Raw genomic sequence first — 21,329 nt, forward strand, 5'->3', positions numbered from 1 at the left:
TCTCCTTCTTGGTCAAATAGCCCTTACACAGCCTGGAGGTGTGTTGGGTCATTGTCCTGTTGAAAAACAAATGATAGTCCCACTAAGCGCAAACCAGATGGGATGGCATATCGCTGCAGAATGCTGTGGTAGCCATGCTGGTTAAGTGTGCCTTGAATACTAAATAAAATCACCAACAGTATCACCAGCAAAGCACCCCCACACCATCACACCTCCTCCTCCATGCTTCACGGTGGGAACCACACATGCGGAGATCATCCGTTCACCTACTCTGCGTCTCATAAAGACACGGCTGTTGGAACCAAAAATCTCAAATTTGGACTCATCAGACCAAAGGACACATTTCCATCGGTCTAATGTCCATTGCTTGTGTTTATTGGACAAGCAAGTCTCTTCTTCTTATTGGTGTCCTTTAGTAGTGGTTTCTTTGCAGCAATTCGACCATGAAGGCCTGATTCACACGGTCTCCTCTGAACAGTTGATGTTGAGATGTGTCTGTTACTTGAACTCTGTGAAGCATTTATTTGGGCTGCAATTTCTGAGGCTGGTAACTCTAATGAACTTATCCTCTGCAGCAGAGGTAACTCTGGGTCTTCCTTTCCTGTGGCGGTCCTCATGAGAGCCAGTTTCATCATAGAGCTTGAAATTGTCCGGATTGACTGACCTTAAAGTAATGATGGACCGTCGTTTCTCTTTGCTTATTTGAGCTGTTCTTGCCATAATATGGCTTGGTCTTTTACCAAATAGGGCTATCTTCTGTATACCACCCCTACCTTGTCACAACACAACTGATTGGCTCAAACACATTAAGAAGGAATGAAATTCCACAAATTCCCTTTTAACAAGGCAGACCTGTTTATTGAAATGCATTCCAGGTGACTACCTCATGAAGCTGGTTGAGAGAATGCCAAGAGTGTGCAAAGCTGTCATCAAGGCAAAGTGTGGCTACTATGAAGAATCTCAAATATAAAATATATTTTGTGTGTTATTTCATAGTTTTGATGTCTTCACTATTATTCTACAATGTAGAAAATAGTAAAAATAAAGAAAAACCCTGGATTGAGTAGCTGTGTCCAAACTTTTGACTGGTACTGTAAATGTGGACTTTCATGAACTGACCCAAAACCGTGGCATCCAGTCAGTAGGTGTTGAGGTGAATCCAAACATTCTTGTCTGAGCTTTCCTAGCGAAAGTGTTATTATTTGTTATTTAGTAGTGTTATCTTGACAACATGAAATCACACGCTCATAGAACAGTTAAGTGCTTCATTTTACAAATTCTGCTCGTTCACACATAGAATGTATAATTGTTACTCTCTCGCGGCTGTGCAGCAGGGCTGTGGAGAGAAATAAGAAACTTCTTTAGCGATGGGAAACCCAGGCTCAGCAGGCGCTGTGGACATGTCTATAAGTGTTAATGAGGTGTGCTGGAGAAGGGGGTGAAGAGGACAGAACTAACTTACGCTGTGCTGGGAGGACAGGCAGATGGCTGAGACCAGCAGGCAGATGAAGGTCAGAACCTGGCAGTGACACAATCTCCTGGAGACAGAGAGAATAAACAACCTCACTCAGTTACATACCCACCTTTTCTCCATACCAATTACATCGATAAACCACCCCGATTGAATCAGAGAGAGAGGAGGGAGAGAAAGAGAGGAGGGGGAGAGTGAGAGAGGGGGGTAAGAGAAAGGGGGAGATGGGAGAAAGAGAAAGCGAGAGAAAGAGAGGGGGGACAGAGGGAGAGGAGAGAGACTTGATGCGCTTTTTAAAGAAATCCTCACTTAGTTAAAAAGCAGAGACAAAGAAACATCCTCTCTTAGTTAAAAACAGAGACAAAGAAACATCCTTCTTAGTTAAAAACAGAGACAGAGAAAGAGACATCCTTACTTAGTTAAAAACAGACACAGAAGGACAAATAAATCAGGTAATTGATTAAATTCAAGCTATATGTTGTAATATCTAAGCAGGATTCCTGATACTGTGCATATGTGAATGACACCAGCCCAAGTGCACCTTGGAGTTGTAGAGTGGTATATTTGTTGTGAAGATATCCATCTTGTGGGCAGACATGATGGAAAGAGCGAGCGAAAGAGAGAGAGAGAGTAAAACAGAGACATAAACTGATAGAAAGTGGGACAGAGAGAGAGACCCATCGGGAGACAATGAGAGAGAGAGACAAATCGAGAGACAATGAGGCAGAGAGAGTAAGAGAGAGAGAGAAAGAAAGAGAGAGATTGCTTTCGAGAGGGCGGACAATTCAGGCCTCGCTTAACACAGGAGCCCCAGCTCTAGGGGTCACTGATAATAACAACAAATAAGCTGCCATGCCACTGGGGCCCCTGTTGGCAGGGCAGGAGCCAAAGTCAAGAATGCCCCCACACAACTACCCACCATCATCATAATTAACTCTCTCTCCCACAGCACCACCAGGGTTAATTATTAACTGGCCCACACACCCCAGGGAGAGTGTGTGTGTGTGTGTGTGTGTGTGTGTGTGTGTGTGTGTGTGTATATATATATATATATATATATATATATTTGTGTGTGTACCGGCTACCTACCTTATTTAACCTTAATATATACCCGAGAAACACACACACTGCATTTGACTCGTTACACGCACATGCAAACGCACACACACACGCACAAAGGATATCTGTTCTTCATCCTCTCCCGGGCTGACACACACACACACACACACACTTGTACAGTCACTCTGACTCAAAGGCTTTAGTGTGTTTTCTCAGAAATGCCTCCTCAGAAATGATTGGAAACCCCCCTTCTTTAAAGGCTTCTTGGCACTGCTTTGCTTAGTGCTAACTAACTACTGAGAGTTGCACAAGTCAAGTGGGTCTGATTTGTCATTTGAGAAACAGCACATGGGTGCGTCCCTAACGGTACTCTATTCCCTACATAGTGCGCCATTTTTTACCAGAGCCATAAGGGCCCTATAAAATGGAATAGGGTTACATTTGAGGCGACACCCATGCCATTTGTCCAAGCCTCAGTATTAGAGACCACTAGGGTAATTTCCAGGATCTCCCGAGTGGCGCAGTGGTCTAAGGCCCTGCATCGCAGTGCTAGCTGTGCCACTAGAGATCCTGGTTCGAATCCAGGCTCTGTCGTAGCCGGCTGCGACCGGGAGACCCATGGGGCGGCGCACAATTGGCCCAGGGTAGGGGAGGGAATGGCCGGCAGGGATGTAGCTCAGTTGGTAGAGCATGTTGTTTGCAACGCCAAAATTGTGAGTTTGATTCCCACGGGGGGCCAGTATGAAAAAAATAGAATAATAATAATGTATGCACTCAGTAACTGTAAGTCGCTCTGGATAAGAGTGTCTGCTAAATGACTAAAAATGTAATTTGATGTTAGATATCAAGCACCAAAACAACCTCCTCCTCTTCTTGCCTTTTCTGTCCATCTCCACTCAGGCCTCATATAAACCGGTCCAGGGGAATAGGCACGGGTGGGCACAACCAACCACTGGGGAGCCAGGCCCACCCACTCAGATTGAGCAATTTAAATACACTAATATTTGTATTTATTTATTTTAAATATTTGTTTATGCTATTTACTTTTCAGTGTTCCAAACAGGACATTATTTGTCTTTTTTATCTAAACATGCAAACACCATCAGACAGAATTCATAGCAAGCAGTGCACTGGATTAGTCAGATTGGATTAAATATAACAGAACACATGACCTGGAATGACATTCACTCTCACAGGATGAGTTGCCAAAAAGAACTAACTGAAAGCCACATTCCCAATAAGCCACAAATATGACTACATTGAGGCATATGTCACTGCTTTTATGGCTATATGCATCATGCCACTGCCTATTTAAATTTGTTCATTTGGCAAATAAGACAGCTCATAATCCAGTGCCTTTATCACAGTCAACACACCTATATTTTAACTTTAGAAATGCTAAATATCGGGATGTTAGCTGCTTCCCACATTTCTGCAGGCCCACCCACCAACGAATTTCTGGCTATGCCACTGCACCGGACTAGGAACCATATTTTTACCTGGGTCTCCCTTCAGTGTATTTGGGTCTTCCCATGTAATGATATGCCATTAAGCAGACGCTTTTATCGAAAGCAACTAAAAGTAGTGCATTGATACATTTTGTATGGGTGGAACAACCGCAGTGGGAATCAAACCCACAATCCTGGCATTGCAAGTGCCATGCTCTACCAACTGAGCCACACACACACGATTCCCTTCCCCTTTACGCGTTCTGTTTATTCTCCCCCTCTCCTCCCTCTCCCTCTTTCTTATCTGTCACAGGTTCGTAAACACACATCTAGGCCAAAAGCTCTGTTTTGGCAGAGTTCCAGGTCAGTAGTCGCCCTGTCCAATTAAACGATACACATGTCCCTCACATTCCACTGAGCAGCCCTTCTACTAGGGAAGCCTGGGGGAATCTGGTGCTGGGCTGGAGCTAGAGAAGCCTGGGGGGAGCTGGGGGAATCTGGCACTGGGCTGGAGCTAGGGAAGCCTTGGGAAGTCTGGGGGAAGCTGGCACTGGGCTGGAGCTAAGGGAGGCTGAGGGAACATGGGATGGTTGGGGGAATCTGGGCTGGGGGACGCTGAATTGGTGCAATGGAAGGCTGGGGGAAGGTGGGGGGATCTGGGTTGAGACTTGGGGAGTATAGGGAGGTTGCAGGATGCTGGGTTGGGGCTAGGGGAGGCAGGAGGAATCTGGGCTGGGCTCAGGCTAGGATAGACCGGGGGAAGTTATGCTAAGGCTGGGGAAGGTTGGGGGAAAACTAGGCTAGGGCTAAGGGAGGCTGGGGGTAGCTGGGCTGGGGCTAGGAGAGACTGGGGGGTAGCTGGGCTGGGGCTAGGGGAGACTGGGGGGTAGCTTGGCTGGGGCTAGGAGAGACTGGGGGGTAGCTGGGCTGGGGCTAGGAGAAACGGGAGGAAATTAAGCTAATTGGGCTGGGGCTAGAGGAAACATTTGCAAAAACCAAATTTACGGAGGGGAAGTGTAGCAGTAGGCCGGATCCAAGATCTAATGTGCCGCTTATCAGACAGAATGAATTGAGTCGTACCCAAAACTACATGCTGGACCTTTAATGCCTACTCCATTTACCCCTGGTCGTAAGGGAGCCTGTCTGGCCACTGTTGGCCCCCTAATCACAGAGGCCCTACTGGAGGTCAACGACATTTCCTGCATCTCATTAAGCCAATGATAGCACATTAGAGCAGGGCTCAGGGGCAGGCAGGGGGAAATGGCTTTAATCAATACAAGACAAGTTGTTTATTTTGACTGAAATTAGCCTTTCTATGGCATTGGGAAAACATACCCATTACCCATCCACATGGGTACACACACACACACACACACACTCACAATAAGTCAGCGAAAAAGCAGTTGGTGGTACCTTCATGGTGATGGGTATCCCATAGTCTCTCTATTAAACCTGTGACTGGCAGCATCATGCTGTGGGGATGTTTTTCAGCGGCAGGGACTGGGAGACTAGTCAGGATCGAGGCAAAGATGAACGGAGCAAAGTACAGCGAGATCCTTGATGAAAACCTGCTCCAGAGCGCTCAGGACCTCAGACTGGTGCGAAGGTTCACCTTCCAACAGGACAACGACCTTAATCACACAGCCAAGACAACGCAGGAATGGCTTCGGGACAAGTCTCTGAATGTCCTTGAGTGGCCCAGCCAGAACCCGATCGAACATCTCTGGAGAGACCTGAAAATAGCTGTGCAGCAACACTCCCCATCCAACCTGGCAGAGCTTGAGAGGATCTGCAGAGGAGAATGGGAGAAACTCCCCAAATACAGGTGTGCCAAGCTTGTAGCGTCAAACCCAAGAAGACTCGATTCTGTAATCGCTGCAAAAGGTGCTTCAACAAAGTACTGAGTAAAGTGTCTGAATACTTATGTAAATGTGATATTTACGTTTTTTATTTGTAATAAATTTGCAAAAAAATCTAAACCTATTTTTGCTTTGTCATTATGGGGTATTGTGTGTAGATTGATGAAAGGAAAAAACAATTTAATCAATTTTAGAATAAGGCTGTAACGTAACAAAATGTGGAACAAGTCAAGGGGTCTGAATTCTTTCCGAAGGCACTGTATGTATACAGTATGTATGTATTTTTCAGATTTTACTGAATAGAGCGAGAGGATGACAGTGGGGAAAGATAGGGAAAAAAAGGTAATGGTTTTATTTGGCCACCAAGTTGTCTGAGCAAACAAACAAACAATATTTTTTTATTTACATTGTTGGACATGAAAGACTAAAAACACCAGGAAATCAGCTCCAAATCTGTTCAAGTATTCCCACATATAATAGAAAGACACGTGATTGTATACAAATGTAAGCAAGGTTTGAAATGATTATGTTTTAGTCAAACGTTATATCTGTTTGTGCTTCTTGCGGTCAATTTGCAGTCTACAAATTATTTGTAATTATGTTCCGGCCCCCCGACCATCTGCTCAAGAAAAAAATAGTCCGGCAGCTGATTCTATACTGAACAAAAATATAAACGCAACATGCAACAATTTCAAAGATTTTACTGAGTTACAGTTCATATAAGGAAATCAGTCAATTGAAATAAATTAAATTAGGCCCTAATCTATGGATTTCACACGACTGGGCAGGGGCATAGGCCCACCCACTTGGCAGTCAGGCCCACCCACTGGGGAGCCAGGCCCAGCCAAACCGAATGAGTTTTTTCCCACAAAAGGGATTTATTACAGACAGAAATACTCCTCCATTTTTGTTCCAGCCGAGAACAAACACACCTGATTCAACTAATCAAGGCTAGGGCTTGGTGATTAGATTCACTAGTTGAATCAGATGTTCTAGTGCTGGGCTAGAACTAAAAGGCATGGGTTCCTAAACTAATGCATTTCGGTAAACACTGGTCAGGCCTGGAGGTTTCTAAGGCCGGGATAAATCTGAAACCGAGCTATATGTCGCTTGACATTTAAAGGGAATTTCCAATTGAGCTGACATCTGCAGTGTTTACCTTGAACGTGATCTCCGCAAACACGTTAACATTGCCGCGTCTACAAGCACAATCAGATTGAATCCTGGCCTAAACTATGACTCAACTATACGCTTGAATGTATGCAGCTGTGCCGGAGCTACCAAAGGTTTCTATGGGAACGGGGTGCTTTTCTGGGTAAACATATCAAGAAAACTGGGTAAAGAAAACAATAAAAATTACAGCTAAGGGGGCCTCCTGTGTGGCGCAGCGGTCGAAGGCACTGCATCGCAGTGCTAGAGGCGTCACTAGATCCGGGTTCGATCCCGGGCTGTGTCACAGCCAGTTGCGACTGGGAGACCCATGAGGCGGCGCACAATTGGCCCAGCGTCGTCCGGGTAAGGGGAGGGTTTGGCCTGCCGGGATGTCCTTGTCCCATCACGCTCTAGCGACTCCTGTGGCGGGCCGGGCGCATGCACGCTGACACGGTGTCAAGAAGCAGGGTCGTGTTTCGGAGGACGCATGGCTCTCGACCTTCGCCTCTCCCGAGTCCGTATGGGAGTTGCAGCGATGGGACAAGACTGTAACTACCAATTGGATATCACAAAAAAGGCGTTAACATTTTTTATTACAAATAAATATGACAGCTACACCCTATGACTGCAACAATGATATATTCAGTTCATTTTGCATCAGCTTTTTAAAAAAAATGTATTTTATAAAAGAGCCATAAAATGAACTGAATACATCGGCGTTGTGTTCATCTGCAGCTTTTGAATGATCCACAAAGTGAACAAAAGCCAGTGTTTCTAACCAGTCCCCCATCCTCCATGACCCAAAGGGACTTAGCTGTGACACACTATTTGGTGAACATTGGTTTAAAGAGATTCTCCTGTACTTTTATATACTTTTTAGCCAGTAGTTCTGAAAGTAGTGCTCATGAGCCAAAAGTGGTCCTCGAAAATTGCGTACTGTGTCACATATGTGCAGATATGTGCACCACATCATTGTGCTCTCTCTTGCTTTGCTATGTGTGCATCTTGCTAGCTGTCGCTCAAATGGCGATGGGCTAAAGTTCATTGGAGCTTGAATTGCTAGGAGGCTGGCCCACATGGGGGTAAACAGTCACTTTCAAACTAGGGGTTTCGTGGCTTATTGAAGTAAGACAGTAATTCTGCTAATATATTATGCATGTATGAACTACACATTGACACATCCAGTGCAAACCGGGAGGTTTATGTACCTGTGCGATGGGATGAGGTTGTGTTTCTCTAAGCGGGAGGTAAGCTTGGCTTCTTCTTTATATGGTGTCGAGTAAAGCTTAAACCATGTATTTAGATTGTAGGTAGGTATTGTAGTTAGGTATTGTAGGTAGTTTATCTAGGTAGTTATTGTAGGTATGTATTGTATTCGGCTGAGCCCGATGAAGCACGAGGCTAGCTAACCCACTACCTGGAACAATAAAGCTAGCTAGCGGGTAGCTACTGGTAACTATTAGCAACTGTGGATAGTTGTTTCCAATGTTATTTCACGCTTAAGAGTACCTGTAATTATGCCAGCTAGCTACCTACCATTCAGCTGTTTTTCTAACCTCATTATCTGAAGCATTAACGTTAGGTAGTTAGTAGCTACTGTACTCGAAATGTAGCTAGCTTTTTGCTACCTGGATAGCTAACTAAACAATAGCTGGAACGACCTAGCTGTAATGTTTGGAGACGCTTTCTCTCCGTTGGGACAGACGCAAACTGGCTAAATCGATTCAGTAGCTAGCTTTACACTTAACTAGCTAACAGTAGCTACTAAGGGTAAGTTATAACCTACATTTATTTTTATTTTATTTTTACATACTGGTAACCAGAGTCATTCCCTCCTGCTCCGTGGCTTGACGACTCATTGCAAGCTCACAGAACAGGGCTCCGGGCAGCCGAGCGGAAATGGAGGAAAACTAGACTCCCTGCGGACCTGTCATCTTTTCACTCCCTCCTCTCTACATTCTCTTCCTCTGTTTCTGCTGCTAAAGCCACTTTCTACCACTCTAAATTTCAAGCCTCTGCCTCTAACCCTAGGAAGCTCTTTGCCACCTTGTCCCTGCTGAATCCTCCTCCTCCCTCTCTGTGTGGATGACTTCGTCAAACATGAGTGTGCCTTGAGTGTGCCGTCTCTAGCCAACTCTCCTGCTATCTCTCTCAGAATGACCTTCTTGATCCAAACCAGTCAGGTTTCAAGACTGGTCATTCAACTGAGACTGCTCTTCTCTGTGTCACGGAGGCTCTCCGCACTGCTAAAGCTAACTCTCTCTCCTCTGCTCTTATCCTTCTAGACCTACCTGCTGCCTTTGATACTGTGAACCATCAGATCCTCCTCTCCACCCTCTCCGAGTTGGGCATCTCCGGCACTGCTCACTCTTGAATTGCGTCCTACCTGACAGGTCGCTCCTACCAGGTGGCGTGGCGAGAATCTGTCTCCGCACCGAGTGCTCTCACCACTGGTGTCCCCCAGGGCTCAGTTCTAGACCCTCTCCTATTCTCTCTATACACCAAGTCACTTGGCTCTGTCATATCCTCACATGGTCTCTCCTATCATTGCTACGCAGACAACACACAATTAATCTTCTGATAACAAGGTGGCGAATCGCATCTCTGGCAGACATATCAGTGTGGATGTTGGATCACCACCTCAAGCTGAACCTCGGCAAGACGGAGCTGCGCTTCCTCCCGGGGAAGGACTGCCCGCTCCATGATCTCGCCATCACGGTTGACAACTCCATTCTGTCCTCCTCCCAGAGTGCAAAGAACCTTGGCGTGACCCTGGACAACACCCTGTCATTCTCCGCTAACATAAAAGCGGTGACCCGATCCTGCAGGTTAATGCTCTACAACATTCGCAGAGTACGACCCTACCTTACACAGAAAGCGGCACAGGTCCTAATCCAGGCACTTGTCATCTCCCATCTGGATTACTGCAACTCGCTGTTGGCTGGGCTCCCTGCCTGTGCCATTAAACCCCTACAACTTATCCAGAACGCTGCAGCCTGTCTGGTGTTCAACCTTCCCAAGTTCTCTCATGTCACCCCGCTCCTCCGCACACTCCACTGGCTTCCAGTTGAGGCTCGCATCTACTACAAGACCATGGTGCTTGCCTACGGAGCTGTGAGGGGAACGGCACCTCCTTACCTTCAGGCTCTGATCAGACCCTACACCCAAACGAGGGCACTACGTTCATCCACCTCTGGCCTGCTAGCTCCCCTACCTCTATGGAAGCACAGTTCCCGCTCAGCCCAGTCAAAGCTATTCGCTGCTCTGGCACCCCAATGGTGGAACAAGCTCCCCCACGATGCCAGGACAGCGGAGTCACTGACCACCTTCCGGAGACACTTGAAACCCTACCTCTTTAAGCAATACCTGGAATAGTATAAAAGTAATCCTTCTACCCCCCCATAAAATAAAATAAAAAGTGGTTGTCCCACTGGCTATCATAAGTTGAATGCTCCAATTTGTAAATCGCTCTGGATAAGAGCGTCTGCTAAATGACGTAAATGTGAGGGATTAGCCCAATCAATGAGGCAACAATTCATCATTGCACTGGTCATGAAGCAATGAAATGATCTGTGAATTTGCACGAAACATTGACATTTTTCAGCGAACTCTTAGTTGCCTGATGGTTTGAAACAGATGGTTTGATCAAAGAAAATATAATGTATTTGAGGCTACTTTAAAGGGACATTACATTCACAAATCAAAGTTGGTCAGATGTTTTCAGAGCGCAAAATTAGACTAATGTTAAGATACATCCATGTCCCAGGTAATCTATTGTGCATTAGATCCATGGGTATACGTCAATCCAAAATGAATGGCAAAGATGAGCACCATATAATGAATTTCTTTCAGTTGAGGCAGGAAACTCGATCAACACAACCGATGATGTGGGATATGGCTTTTTTACATTTACATTTTAGTGATTTAGCAGACGCTCTTATCCAGAGCGACTTACAGGAGCAATTAGGGTTAAGTGCCTTGCTCAAGGGCACATCGACAGATTTTTCACCTAGTCGGCTTGGGGATTAGAACCAGCGACCTTTCGGTTACTGGCACAACGCCCTTAACCACTAAGCTACCTGCCGCCCTAGTTAGCTTTTGACTAACTAACTTTGTGTAATACCCCTTTAAGCAACACAAGTAGTTTCTTAGACATTTATTTAGTAAAGCAGTGCTCAGTATTGATCAAATGCATTATGTTTAATGTGATGCCATTCTAAGGCCCGAGGTTGCTGTTTAAATTAACTGTTGCTCTGACTGTTGCTCCTAAAACTCAAAGATGCTCCTCTGTTCCTCTACTGGCTGACTGGCTGCACCATCATTCTCCTTCTCAGGACAAACAGACGAAATCTCTTGACATTGTCATATCACTTGGATTATGAGCTTATCTTTTCACATTTGACCATCTGTCTGATCTGGTCTGGCTGGCCATCTACGGTCATGCTCTTCCTCAGCCAGCTCCATAATTTGGATTTACTGACATGGTGAATAACACCAGGGTCATGTTCAGTAGGGCAAGCAACAGAAAATGTTCTAAAAAAATGTGCAATGCCAAACGAAAGTGTGTGTTTCTTATTGGTCAAATCCAGGGAGTCCCTGCCTATTTAGGTCCGTTTTCTTCCGTTTGGTGCCTAATGAACATGACCCACTCCCAATCTCATTTTAGGTCACTTCCAAACACCAACATTTTTCCACCCACACTTCCTCCACTGAGAATTGAAAACACACCTGGTCCCAGGTCTGTTTGTGCTGTATAGCCAACTCCTACAGTGAGGGAAAAAAAGTATTTGATGCCCTGCTGATTTTGTACGTTTGCCCACTGACAAAGAAATGATCAGTCTATAATTTTAATGGTAGGTTTATTTGAACAGTGAGAGACAGAATAACAAACAAAAAATCCAGAAAAACGCATGCCAACAATGTTATAAATTGATTTGCATTTTAATGAGGGAAATAAGTATTTGACCCCCTCTCAATCAGAAAGATTTCTGGCTCCCAGGTGTCTTTTATACAGGTAACGAGCTGAGATTAGGAGCACACTGTTAAAGGGAGTGCTCCTAATCTCAGTTTGTTACCTGTATAAAAGACATCTGTCCACAGAAGCAATCAATCAATCAGATTCCAAACTCTCCACCATGGCCAAGACCAAAGAGCTCTCCAAGGATGTCAGGGACAAGATTGTAGACCTACACAAGGCGGGAATGGGCTACAAGACCATCGCCAAGCAGCTTGGTGAGAAGGTGACAACAGTTGGTGCGATTATTCGCAAATGGAAGAAACACAAAAGAACTGTCAATCTCCCTCGGCCTGGGGCTCCATGCAAGATCTCACCTTGTGGAGTTGCAATGATCATGAGAACGGTGAGGAATCAGCCCAGAACTACACAGGGAGGATCTTGTCAATGATCTCAAGGCAGCTGGGACCATAGTCACCAAGAAAACAATTGGTAACACACTACGCCGTGAAGGACTGAAATCCTGCAGCGCCCGCAAGGTCCCCCCTGCTCAAGAAAGCACATATACAGGGCCGTCTGAAGTTTGCCAATGAACATCTGAATGATTCAGAGGAGAACTGGGTGAAAGTGTTGTGGTCAGATGAGACCAAAATCGAGCTCTTTGGCATCAACTCAACTCGCCGTGTTTGGAGGAGGAGGAATGCTGCCTATGACCCCAAGAACACCATCCCCACCATCAAACATGGAGGTGGAAACATTATGCTCGGGGGGTATTTTTCTGCTAAGGGGACAGGACAACTTCACCGCATCAAAGGGACGATGGACGGGGCCATGTACCGTCAAATCTTGGGTGAGAACCTCCTTCCCTCAGCCAGGGCATTGAAAATGGGTCGTGGATGGGTATTCCAGCATGACAATGACCCAAAACACACGGCCAAGGCAACAAAGGAGTCGCTCAAGAAGAAGCACATTAAGGTCCTGGAGTGGGCTAGCCAGTCTCCAGACCTTAATCCCATAGACAATTTGTGGAGGGAGCTGAATGTTCGAGTTGCCAAACGTCAGCCTCGAAACCTTAATGACTTGGAGAAGATCTGCAAAGAGGAGTGGGACAAAATCCCTCCTGAGATGCGTGCAAACCTGGTGGCCAACTACAAGAAACGTCTGACCTATGTGATTGCCAACAAGGGTTTGTCACCAAGTACTAAGTCATGTTTGCAGAGGGGTCAAATACTTATTTCCCTCATTTAAAATGCAAATCAATTTATAACATTTTTTACATGCATTTTTTCTGGATTTTTTTGTTTTTATTCTGTCTCTCACTGTTCAAATAAACCTACCATAAAAATTATAGACTGATCATGTCTTTGTCAGTGGGCAAACGTACAAAATCAGCAGGGGATCAAATACTTTTTTCCCTCACTGTACATATGTAGGATCTTCATGTGAGCCAGTTTGCTACAGCAGGAAAACAATCCTGCGGCAACAGGAAATGTGGATTATAATTAATGGCTATTTTTGTAGGGGCTGATACATTTTTTGTAATGAAAAATCAAGTCTGACATTTCCTATTGTAAATTACAAACTTCAGTAGTCTTTTTAAACCTCAAATACACTACAAGTTTTACATTTCCTGCATTGCAGGCAAGTTCTCCTGCAACAGATTGGTAAAATTAAGATCTTATATCTGTGCGGTCATTCAAGCCAAATCATATGATCATAGAAGTTGACGAGACAGCACAAACAGATCTGGGACCAGAGTACAGTGGAATACAAGCCAACACATAAACATGCGATTGGGGGAGAAAGTGCAAGGTGATATTAATATAGACAAACAGAACTGAACTATCATAGTCATACCATTCCTGACGTGACTATTGAGCTGTAAATTCTTATCTGACAGTGTACTTTGCGACACTCCAGTGTCGCTCTAAAGGATCCATCCACATTCTGTTAATCATTCCTATTTCTCAACGGCACGCAAATACAATTTATAGTTGTGCTGACCCAAACCCATAGTCCACTGTGCTGGCTCAGATATTGTATGTTTTCCACATTGTTATTTCCAGCGCGGTTTCAATTCCAGCAACTATGGTGGGTAAATAACCAGGCCAGCACAGTACAGCTGCTCAATAGTGTGAAAAGTTTAAAACAGAAGAGGCTATATCACAGTGTGACCGACCAGAGTTCTAAGGCTACGGCCACACAGACGTATGAACACGGATGAAATCGTATGTGACGTATAGGATTGTCCGTTTTTGTCCGTCAAAAGTACAACTCAAGTCAACTATTTTCATGGAGGAGTTTATCAGTCAAAAGACAGACCTTTCGTGCGTTTTTTTGTCAGACAATCATCCACGGATGACTCCCATTGAAAAAGCATTTGCTCCATCTGAAATTCTCGGACACAAAATCCAAGTGTGCGGATAGCCTTATCCAGGTCTCCTGCGGCGCTGAGCTTAAGCCTTAGCTTGGAGAGCAGACGCACGTGGAACCGAACCTCCATTACACCATCAAGGATCAGACCTACTTATCCATGACCTTCATTAAAGTATAGATTACACGCTGCCTCATGCATAAACATACATACCCATCGCCACGCAATCGAAATTCCACCCCGGGGGAAGAGATCTCTCGAGTGACGACATCGACATTCTGAACCTGTCGCTTCAATTAGGGAACTCATTCCGAAGGGATTTGGGCAATGTTCAATATTACATTGAGGGATCATAGTGATGAGCTGGCTCGCTCCCAAAAAAACATTCCTCAAGAGAAGGATCTGGGAGAAACGCTCCCTGAGGTCTGACTCTGTTATCCCTCTCATGTCCCTAGCATTCAACCTGATCAGCCCATTTGACAGACTACAGACCAGTACAGGATACATCATTGGTTTATCCTGAGGAAGCTCATGTCATCCATTGAGAGAAGACTCACTATTTTGTTTGTGCTTCTAATATAAAAACGACATTTGATTAGTCAAAAAGTGCTTCATTAGCTGGTCTAAAATCCCAAAGCACACCCAGATGTTCTGATTCTCATTTTCCCCAGGAATGTCTTCTTCAGTGAATTACAGAAAATATCTAGGAAAAGTAGATGATACTTCAACTCTTCAGGAAAATAAGACACCTCATCTCCTATTAGGGACAGAGTATTGAGGCACTATCCAGTCCCATTATTCCAGCAGGATGGTTCTGTAGAACAGCCATCATGAGACTCCCCTTATTCTAGTGGGGCGGTTCTGTAGAACAGCCATCATGCGATACGTATGAAGCTGGATATTTATAGCCTCTGACATTTGGAGATAAAGGTAATGGAGCCGGATGAGAGGAATGCACAGCCAGGGGCTTCTATACAAGCCACGCTGCTGCGGTCTCTCAGTATATGGATGGGGGTTACCTCATAGACTAGAAAGGCTACTTCACTCCACTTTTGATAAGTATGCCAGACTGTATCTGCATCATACTCTGATAGGGACTGTTACACACACGCACACACACAGCAAACACAAGGCCGCATGCACGCGCACACACACTGCATATACGTTTGCCAGGGCATTCAAGACCAAACTTTCACTTGTTTACCATAACAATGTGTCCGGTCACTAGACCATTTTTGAAGTGTTAGCCAACTGCCATACAAGGATATACCATGTACAGTGGGCTATACATCACAGGTAATCTTACAGTTGTTTGTCATCAAAAAGATAATGTGTTCAAGATCATGTGTTCTCTACTTAATCTTAATATACTCATTTCAATCACACCTTCATAGTTATATTGGATAAATCAGAGTGTATTAAAGCATTCATTACACCATAGGGTGATATATAGTAGGCTACATAGTCACACAGGAGACATAACTCAAACTGCCACTGGAATTTATCACGACAATCCGTTGATGTAGACAATACACACACACAGTCTCACGCTCCCTCTCGGTTCAAAGTAATAACAGACTAGGAGAGAGCTTGCCAAGTTACTAAATCAATTTAAATCACTATGGGCCACTAAATACTCCCCTTTCATTCACTATAACAATTTGGCTGTGTGGATTAATTATAACTTTATCCGAGTACGTACACCGTCATAAACATATACTTCAGCATAAACATAGGCTACTTCAGCATATAGGCTACACTTGTACAGTCAAACTTGTAGGCTATATAAAATGTTAAAACTGCGTTTATAACCATACACCTTTGTTTCTAAACATTGTGTCTTACCTGGTTAGTAACGTTGACATAGTAGGTCCTTGTCAAATGTGATCAGCTATGTTGCATTCGATGTCAGGTGCAATTTTACGCTTGCATCATGATCCAAGCAGTTTCAGCTCAGTCAATGGGCTTGTTGGGCATCCCCGAGTCAGTGTGGTCCAAGAGAACGTTCACGAATTTAAGCTCAAGACTATCCATACTTTGAGAGAGGTCTTCCGGTACTTTGTTGAAATACCATAACCAGCGAATTCACTTGTGATCTCTTTCATTCAACCTTAGAACGTGTGGCTATCCAAAGAGTTCCACATATATCCTTTGCAGTTCTATTCCATGTTCTTGCTCCGAAAGGCGCGCATCCCCTCTTCTCTCCACGACGAATCCCTTTTGGAAGACAACGCAAAACTAATCTCGCCAAGTAGACCTTCAGGTGCAATGTCACAGGACACACACTGCGTTCTGCGTCTGGCCGTGTCAGGATTAAATTACATTTGTATTATGTCCTATTCTCAGCGATAACTTTTATGAGGAGAACATTGGAAAACGCAATGGTTTATCATTGGAATGGTGCCAATAGCGCAGGTGATCCCAAACCCGATTGCTATATTAGCGTACAGAAAGCATAGGCTAGGCTACTGGCAAGAATAAGATTACAATCTGACACATTTGGTTTGCGTTTCAGGCGATTTAGCAATGGTAGGCTAAAATATGAACAGTAGGCATATGCTCTTAAAATGGCATGAATGTGCGATTTAGCCTACTGCTGTCTATTTTCCCATGCGCACAAAATCAATATTGTGGAAAATACAAGAATGAGGGTGTTTTTTCCATTTAAGCAACTTTTTTGAGTGAGCTCTTACAAAGTGGTGGAGCATTACAAACAAATAGATATGTTAAGCAAATAAACTATTCTGTGGACTAGGCTACTCCTCTGTATTCTTCATTAGTCAACATCTGTTCCATTTGCAGCCGGAAAAAAATATCCTTCTGATATGCCGTTACCAGCAGCCAACAGGACAGGTAGGTAGGTAGCCCTGTACCTCTCTCTCAATCGAAACAAGTTGTTTAGGGCCCAGTCCTTTTGTAAATATCCTACACACGCAAGCCTTTTCAGATATAATAGATCGCTGTCAATAAATAATGTCAACCCCGCAAGCCACAACCACCCTTTAGTTATAGTCCACCAATAGGGATCAGCTTGTCAAAAAATAAACTCGCCGAAAATAAAAAAGCTTCTCTCATTTCTGAGCATATCCAGTCATCGCTTCTAGCCTGCTGCCTACACCTGAGGCCCGCTCCCCTATGCTGCATTCCATTGAAATGTAGTAAACACGCCCCTTTCACTCAGCGCGTCCAATCGAGAGCGCGATCGCTCAGTAGCCCTGCAAAAAAAAAAAAAAACAGGAATCGAATGATCTGCTATTTTTGTCTGTGTGTTTGAAATGATGAGAGAGTAGGGGACTGGGGTATGTACACGTAACTGCCAAATAAAGGAAACACTTGAGTAAATGAGGGATACAAAGTATATTGAAAGCAGGTGCTTCCACACAGGTGTGGTTCCTGAGTTAATTAAGCAATTAACATCCCATCATGCTTAGGGTCATGTATAAAAATGCCCAGTTGCCCATTATTTTGCCTACCATGGCTACGCTCCTAGAAAAAAGGGTTCCAAAAGGGTTCTTCGGCTGTTGCCATAGGAGAACCCTTTTTGGTTCCAGGTAGAACCCTTTTGGCTTCCATGTAGAACCCTCTGTGGAAAGGTGTCCACCTGGAGCCCCAAAGGGTTCCGCTATGGGGAAAACCGAAGAACCGTTCTAGGTTCTAGATGGCTTATTTTTTTCAAAGAATGTAGAAGAGATCTCAGTGACTTTGAAAGAGGGGTCTCAAAGTAGCATAGGGGGTTTAAAGGGTGTGTGTGTCTCAGTCACCAGATCTCAACCCAATTGAACACTAATGGGAGAATCTGGAGCAGTGCCTGAGACAGCGTTTTACACCACCATCAACAAAACACCAAATTATGGAATTTCTGGTGGAAGAATGATGTCACATCCCTCCAATAGAGTTCAGACACTTGTAGAATCTATGCCAAGGCGCATTGAATCTGTTCTGGCGGCTCGTGGTGGCCCAACGCCCTATTAAGACCTATTCTGACAGTTACCTGTAGCTTGGCTACTGTGTATTGTCTGCAGCAGCCTAGCTGTCAGACACAATAGTTATACTCTGCATTCTTCTTGACCTGTAGGTTACCTGGCTACAAGCTACAAGCTGACTTTCAAACTCTTTGCTCTTTGAACCTATATCGCATGAAGGGCTATGACACTTAACTGATCTCTTAGGCTATTAGTGAAAGTATCCTATTTTTGCCAAGCGGTTGTACCAATGTCCAGAAAAAAGTGATAGGAGAAAAGACCATGGGGAGTGACGTGTGATCCGTTTCTCTGACAATGAGTCCCAGACTGCCTTTCTCTCCCCATAGGCCTCATCACACACCTCCTCCCTATAGGCCTCATCACACACCTCCTCCCTATAGGCCTCATCACACACCTCCTCCCTATAGGCCTCATCACACACCTCCTCCCTATAGGCCTCATCACACACCTCCTCCCTATAGGCCTCATCACACACCTACTCCCTATAGGCCTCATCACACACCTCCTCCCTATAGGCCTCATCACACACCTCCTCCCTATAGGCCTCATCACACACCTACTCCCTATAGGCCTCATCACACACCTACTCCCTATAGCCCTCATCACACACCTCCTCCCTATAGGCCTCATCACACACCTACTCCCTATAGGCCTCATCACACACCTACTCCCTATAGCCCTCATCACACACCTCCTCCCTATAAGCGTCAGCATACACCCCTTCCTATGGGCCTCATCACACACCTCCTCCCTATAGGCCTCATCACACACTTCCTCCCTATAGGCCTCATCACACACCTCCTCCCCATAGGCCTCATCACACACCTCCTCCCCATAGGCGTCATCACACACCTCCTCCCTATAGGCCTCATCAAACACCTCCTCCCTATAGGCCTCATTACACACCTCCTCCCTATAGGCCTCATCACACACCTCCTCCCTATAGGCCTCATCACACACTTCCTCCCTATAGGCCTCATCACACACCTCCTCCCCAAAGGCCTCATCACACACCTCCTCCCTATAGGCCTCATCACACACCTCCTCCCTATAGGCCTTATTACACACCTCCTCCCTATAGGCCTCATTACACACCTCCTCCCTATAGGCCTCATCACACACCTCCCTATAAGCCTCAGCATACACCCCCTTCCTACGGGCCTCATCACACACCTCCTCCCTATAGGCCTCATCACACACTTCCTCCCTATAGGCCTCATCACACACTTCCTCCCTATAGGCCTCATCACACACCTCCTCCCTATAGGCGTCATCACACACCTCCTCCCTATAGGCCTCATCACACACCTCCTCCCTATAGGCCTCATTACACACTTCCTCCCTATAGGCCTCATCACACACCTCCTCCCTATAGGCCTCATCACACACTTCCTCCCTATAGGCCTCATCACACACTTCCTCCCCATAGGCCTCATCACACACCTCCTCCCTATAGGCCTCATCACACACCTCCTCCCCATAGGCGTCATCACACACCTCCTCCCTATAGGCCTCATCACACACCTCCTCCCCATAGGCCTCATCACACACCTACTCCCTATAGGCCTCATCACACACCTCCTCCCTATAGGCCTCATCACACACCTCCTCCCTATAGGCCTCATCACACACCTACTCCCTATAGGCCTCATCACACACCTACTCCCTATAGCCCTCATCACACACCTCCTCCCTATAAGCGTCAGCATACACCCCTTCCTATGGGCCTCATCACACACCTCCTCCCTATAGGCCTCATCACACACTTCCTCCCTATAGGCCTCATCACACATCTCCTCCCCATAGGCCTCATCACACACCTCCTCCCCATAGGCGTCATCACACACCTCCTCCCTATAGGCCTCATCACACACCTCCTCCCTATAGGCCTCATTACACACCTCCTCCCTATAGGCCTCATCACACACCTCCTCCCTATAGGCCTCATCACACACTTCCTCCCTATAGGCCTCATCACACACCTCCTCCCCATAGGCCTCATCACACACCTCCTCCCTATAGGCCTCATCACACACCTCCTCCCTATAGGCCTTATTACACACCTCCTCCCTATAGGCCTCATTACACACCTCCTCCCTATAGGCCTCATCACACACCTCCCTATAAGCCTCAGCATACACCCCTTCCTACGGGCCTCATCACACACCTCCTCCCTATAGGCCTCATCACACACTTCCTCCCTATAGGCCTCATCACACACTTCCTCCCTATAGGCCTCATCACACACCTCCTCCCTATAGGCGTCATCACACACCTCCTCCCTATAGGCCTCATCACACACCTCCTCCCTATAGGCCTCATTACACACTTCCTCCCTATAGGCCTCATCACACACCTCCTCCCTATAGGCCTCATCACACACTTCCTCCCTATAGGCCTCATCACACACTTCCTCCCCATAGGCCTCATCACACACCTCCTCCCCATAGGCCTCATCACACACCTCCTCCCTATAGGCCTTATCACATACACCTCCTTCCCAGTTGTCTCATCTTATCTCCCCTCCCCTCCTCCTCAGGCCTCACCCTTGCCTCTCCTCTCGTGTCCTCTCCTCAAAGTTCTCCACATCGCCTCTCCCCTCTTCTCATCTCCTCAGAGTCCTCCACGCCTCCTCCCCACTGACGCACAAACTGGTTAAATAAACGTTGTTTTCACGTCAGTTCAATGAAATGAAGTTGAACCAACATGGAATAGACGTTGAATTGACGTCTGTGCCCAGTGTCTCCCCTCTTCAACCCTTTCCTCCTCCTCAGTCCTCTCCTCTGCTCTCCTCAGCTCAGTGCTGCCTGTCTGACACCTCCGGGAATTGAACATTATCTTAATCTGCAAGTCAAGACACCTATAGCTCACTCACTTCATGCCTCTCTCTCTCGCTCTCTGGGAAATCATCTGGGCTTCTCTCATATTTCTGGCCTGGGTGTAATTTATCCCTAAGGCATCTCCTGCTGCTGTGACTACTGTGTGTACTTTCGAAAGTTAAACATTTTGTGAAGACGGCCTATCACTCA

General features: G+C 45.7%; 1 protein-coding gene across 1 annotated transcript in view; it reads right to left on the reverse strand.

Annotated features, from left to right (window-relative positions):
• Nucleotides 1–17,434, reverse strand: part of adamtsl5 (ADAMTS like 5) — a 53,245-nt gene extending 35,811 nt beyond the window's left edge. Inside the window, exons 1-2 of the mRNA XM_045209592.1 lie at nt 16,163–17,434; nt 1,463–1,538 (exon numbers count right to left, since the gene is read on the reverse strand). Coding sequence (XP_045065527.1) covers nt 1,463–1,538; nt 16,163–16,182 — 96 coding nt within the window. The 5' untranslated portion in view covers nt 16,183–17,434. The remainder of the gene's footprint in view (nt 1–1,462; nt 1,539–16,162) is intronic.
• Between the last annotated feature and the right edge of the window lie 3,895 nt (nt 17,435–21,329).

The sequence above is a fragment of the Coregonus clupeaformis genome, chromosome 30 (genome assembly GCF_020615455.1).
Source record: "Coregonus clupeaformis isolate EN_2021a chromosome 30, ASM2061545v1, whole genome shotgun sequence".
NCBI classification, from domain to species: Eukaryota; Metazoa; Chordata; class Actinopteri; order Salmoniformes; family Salmonidae; genus Coregonus; species Coregonus clupeaformis.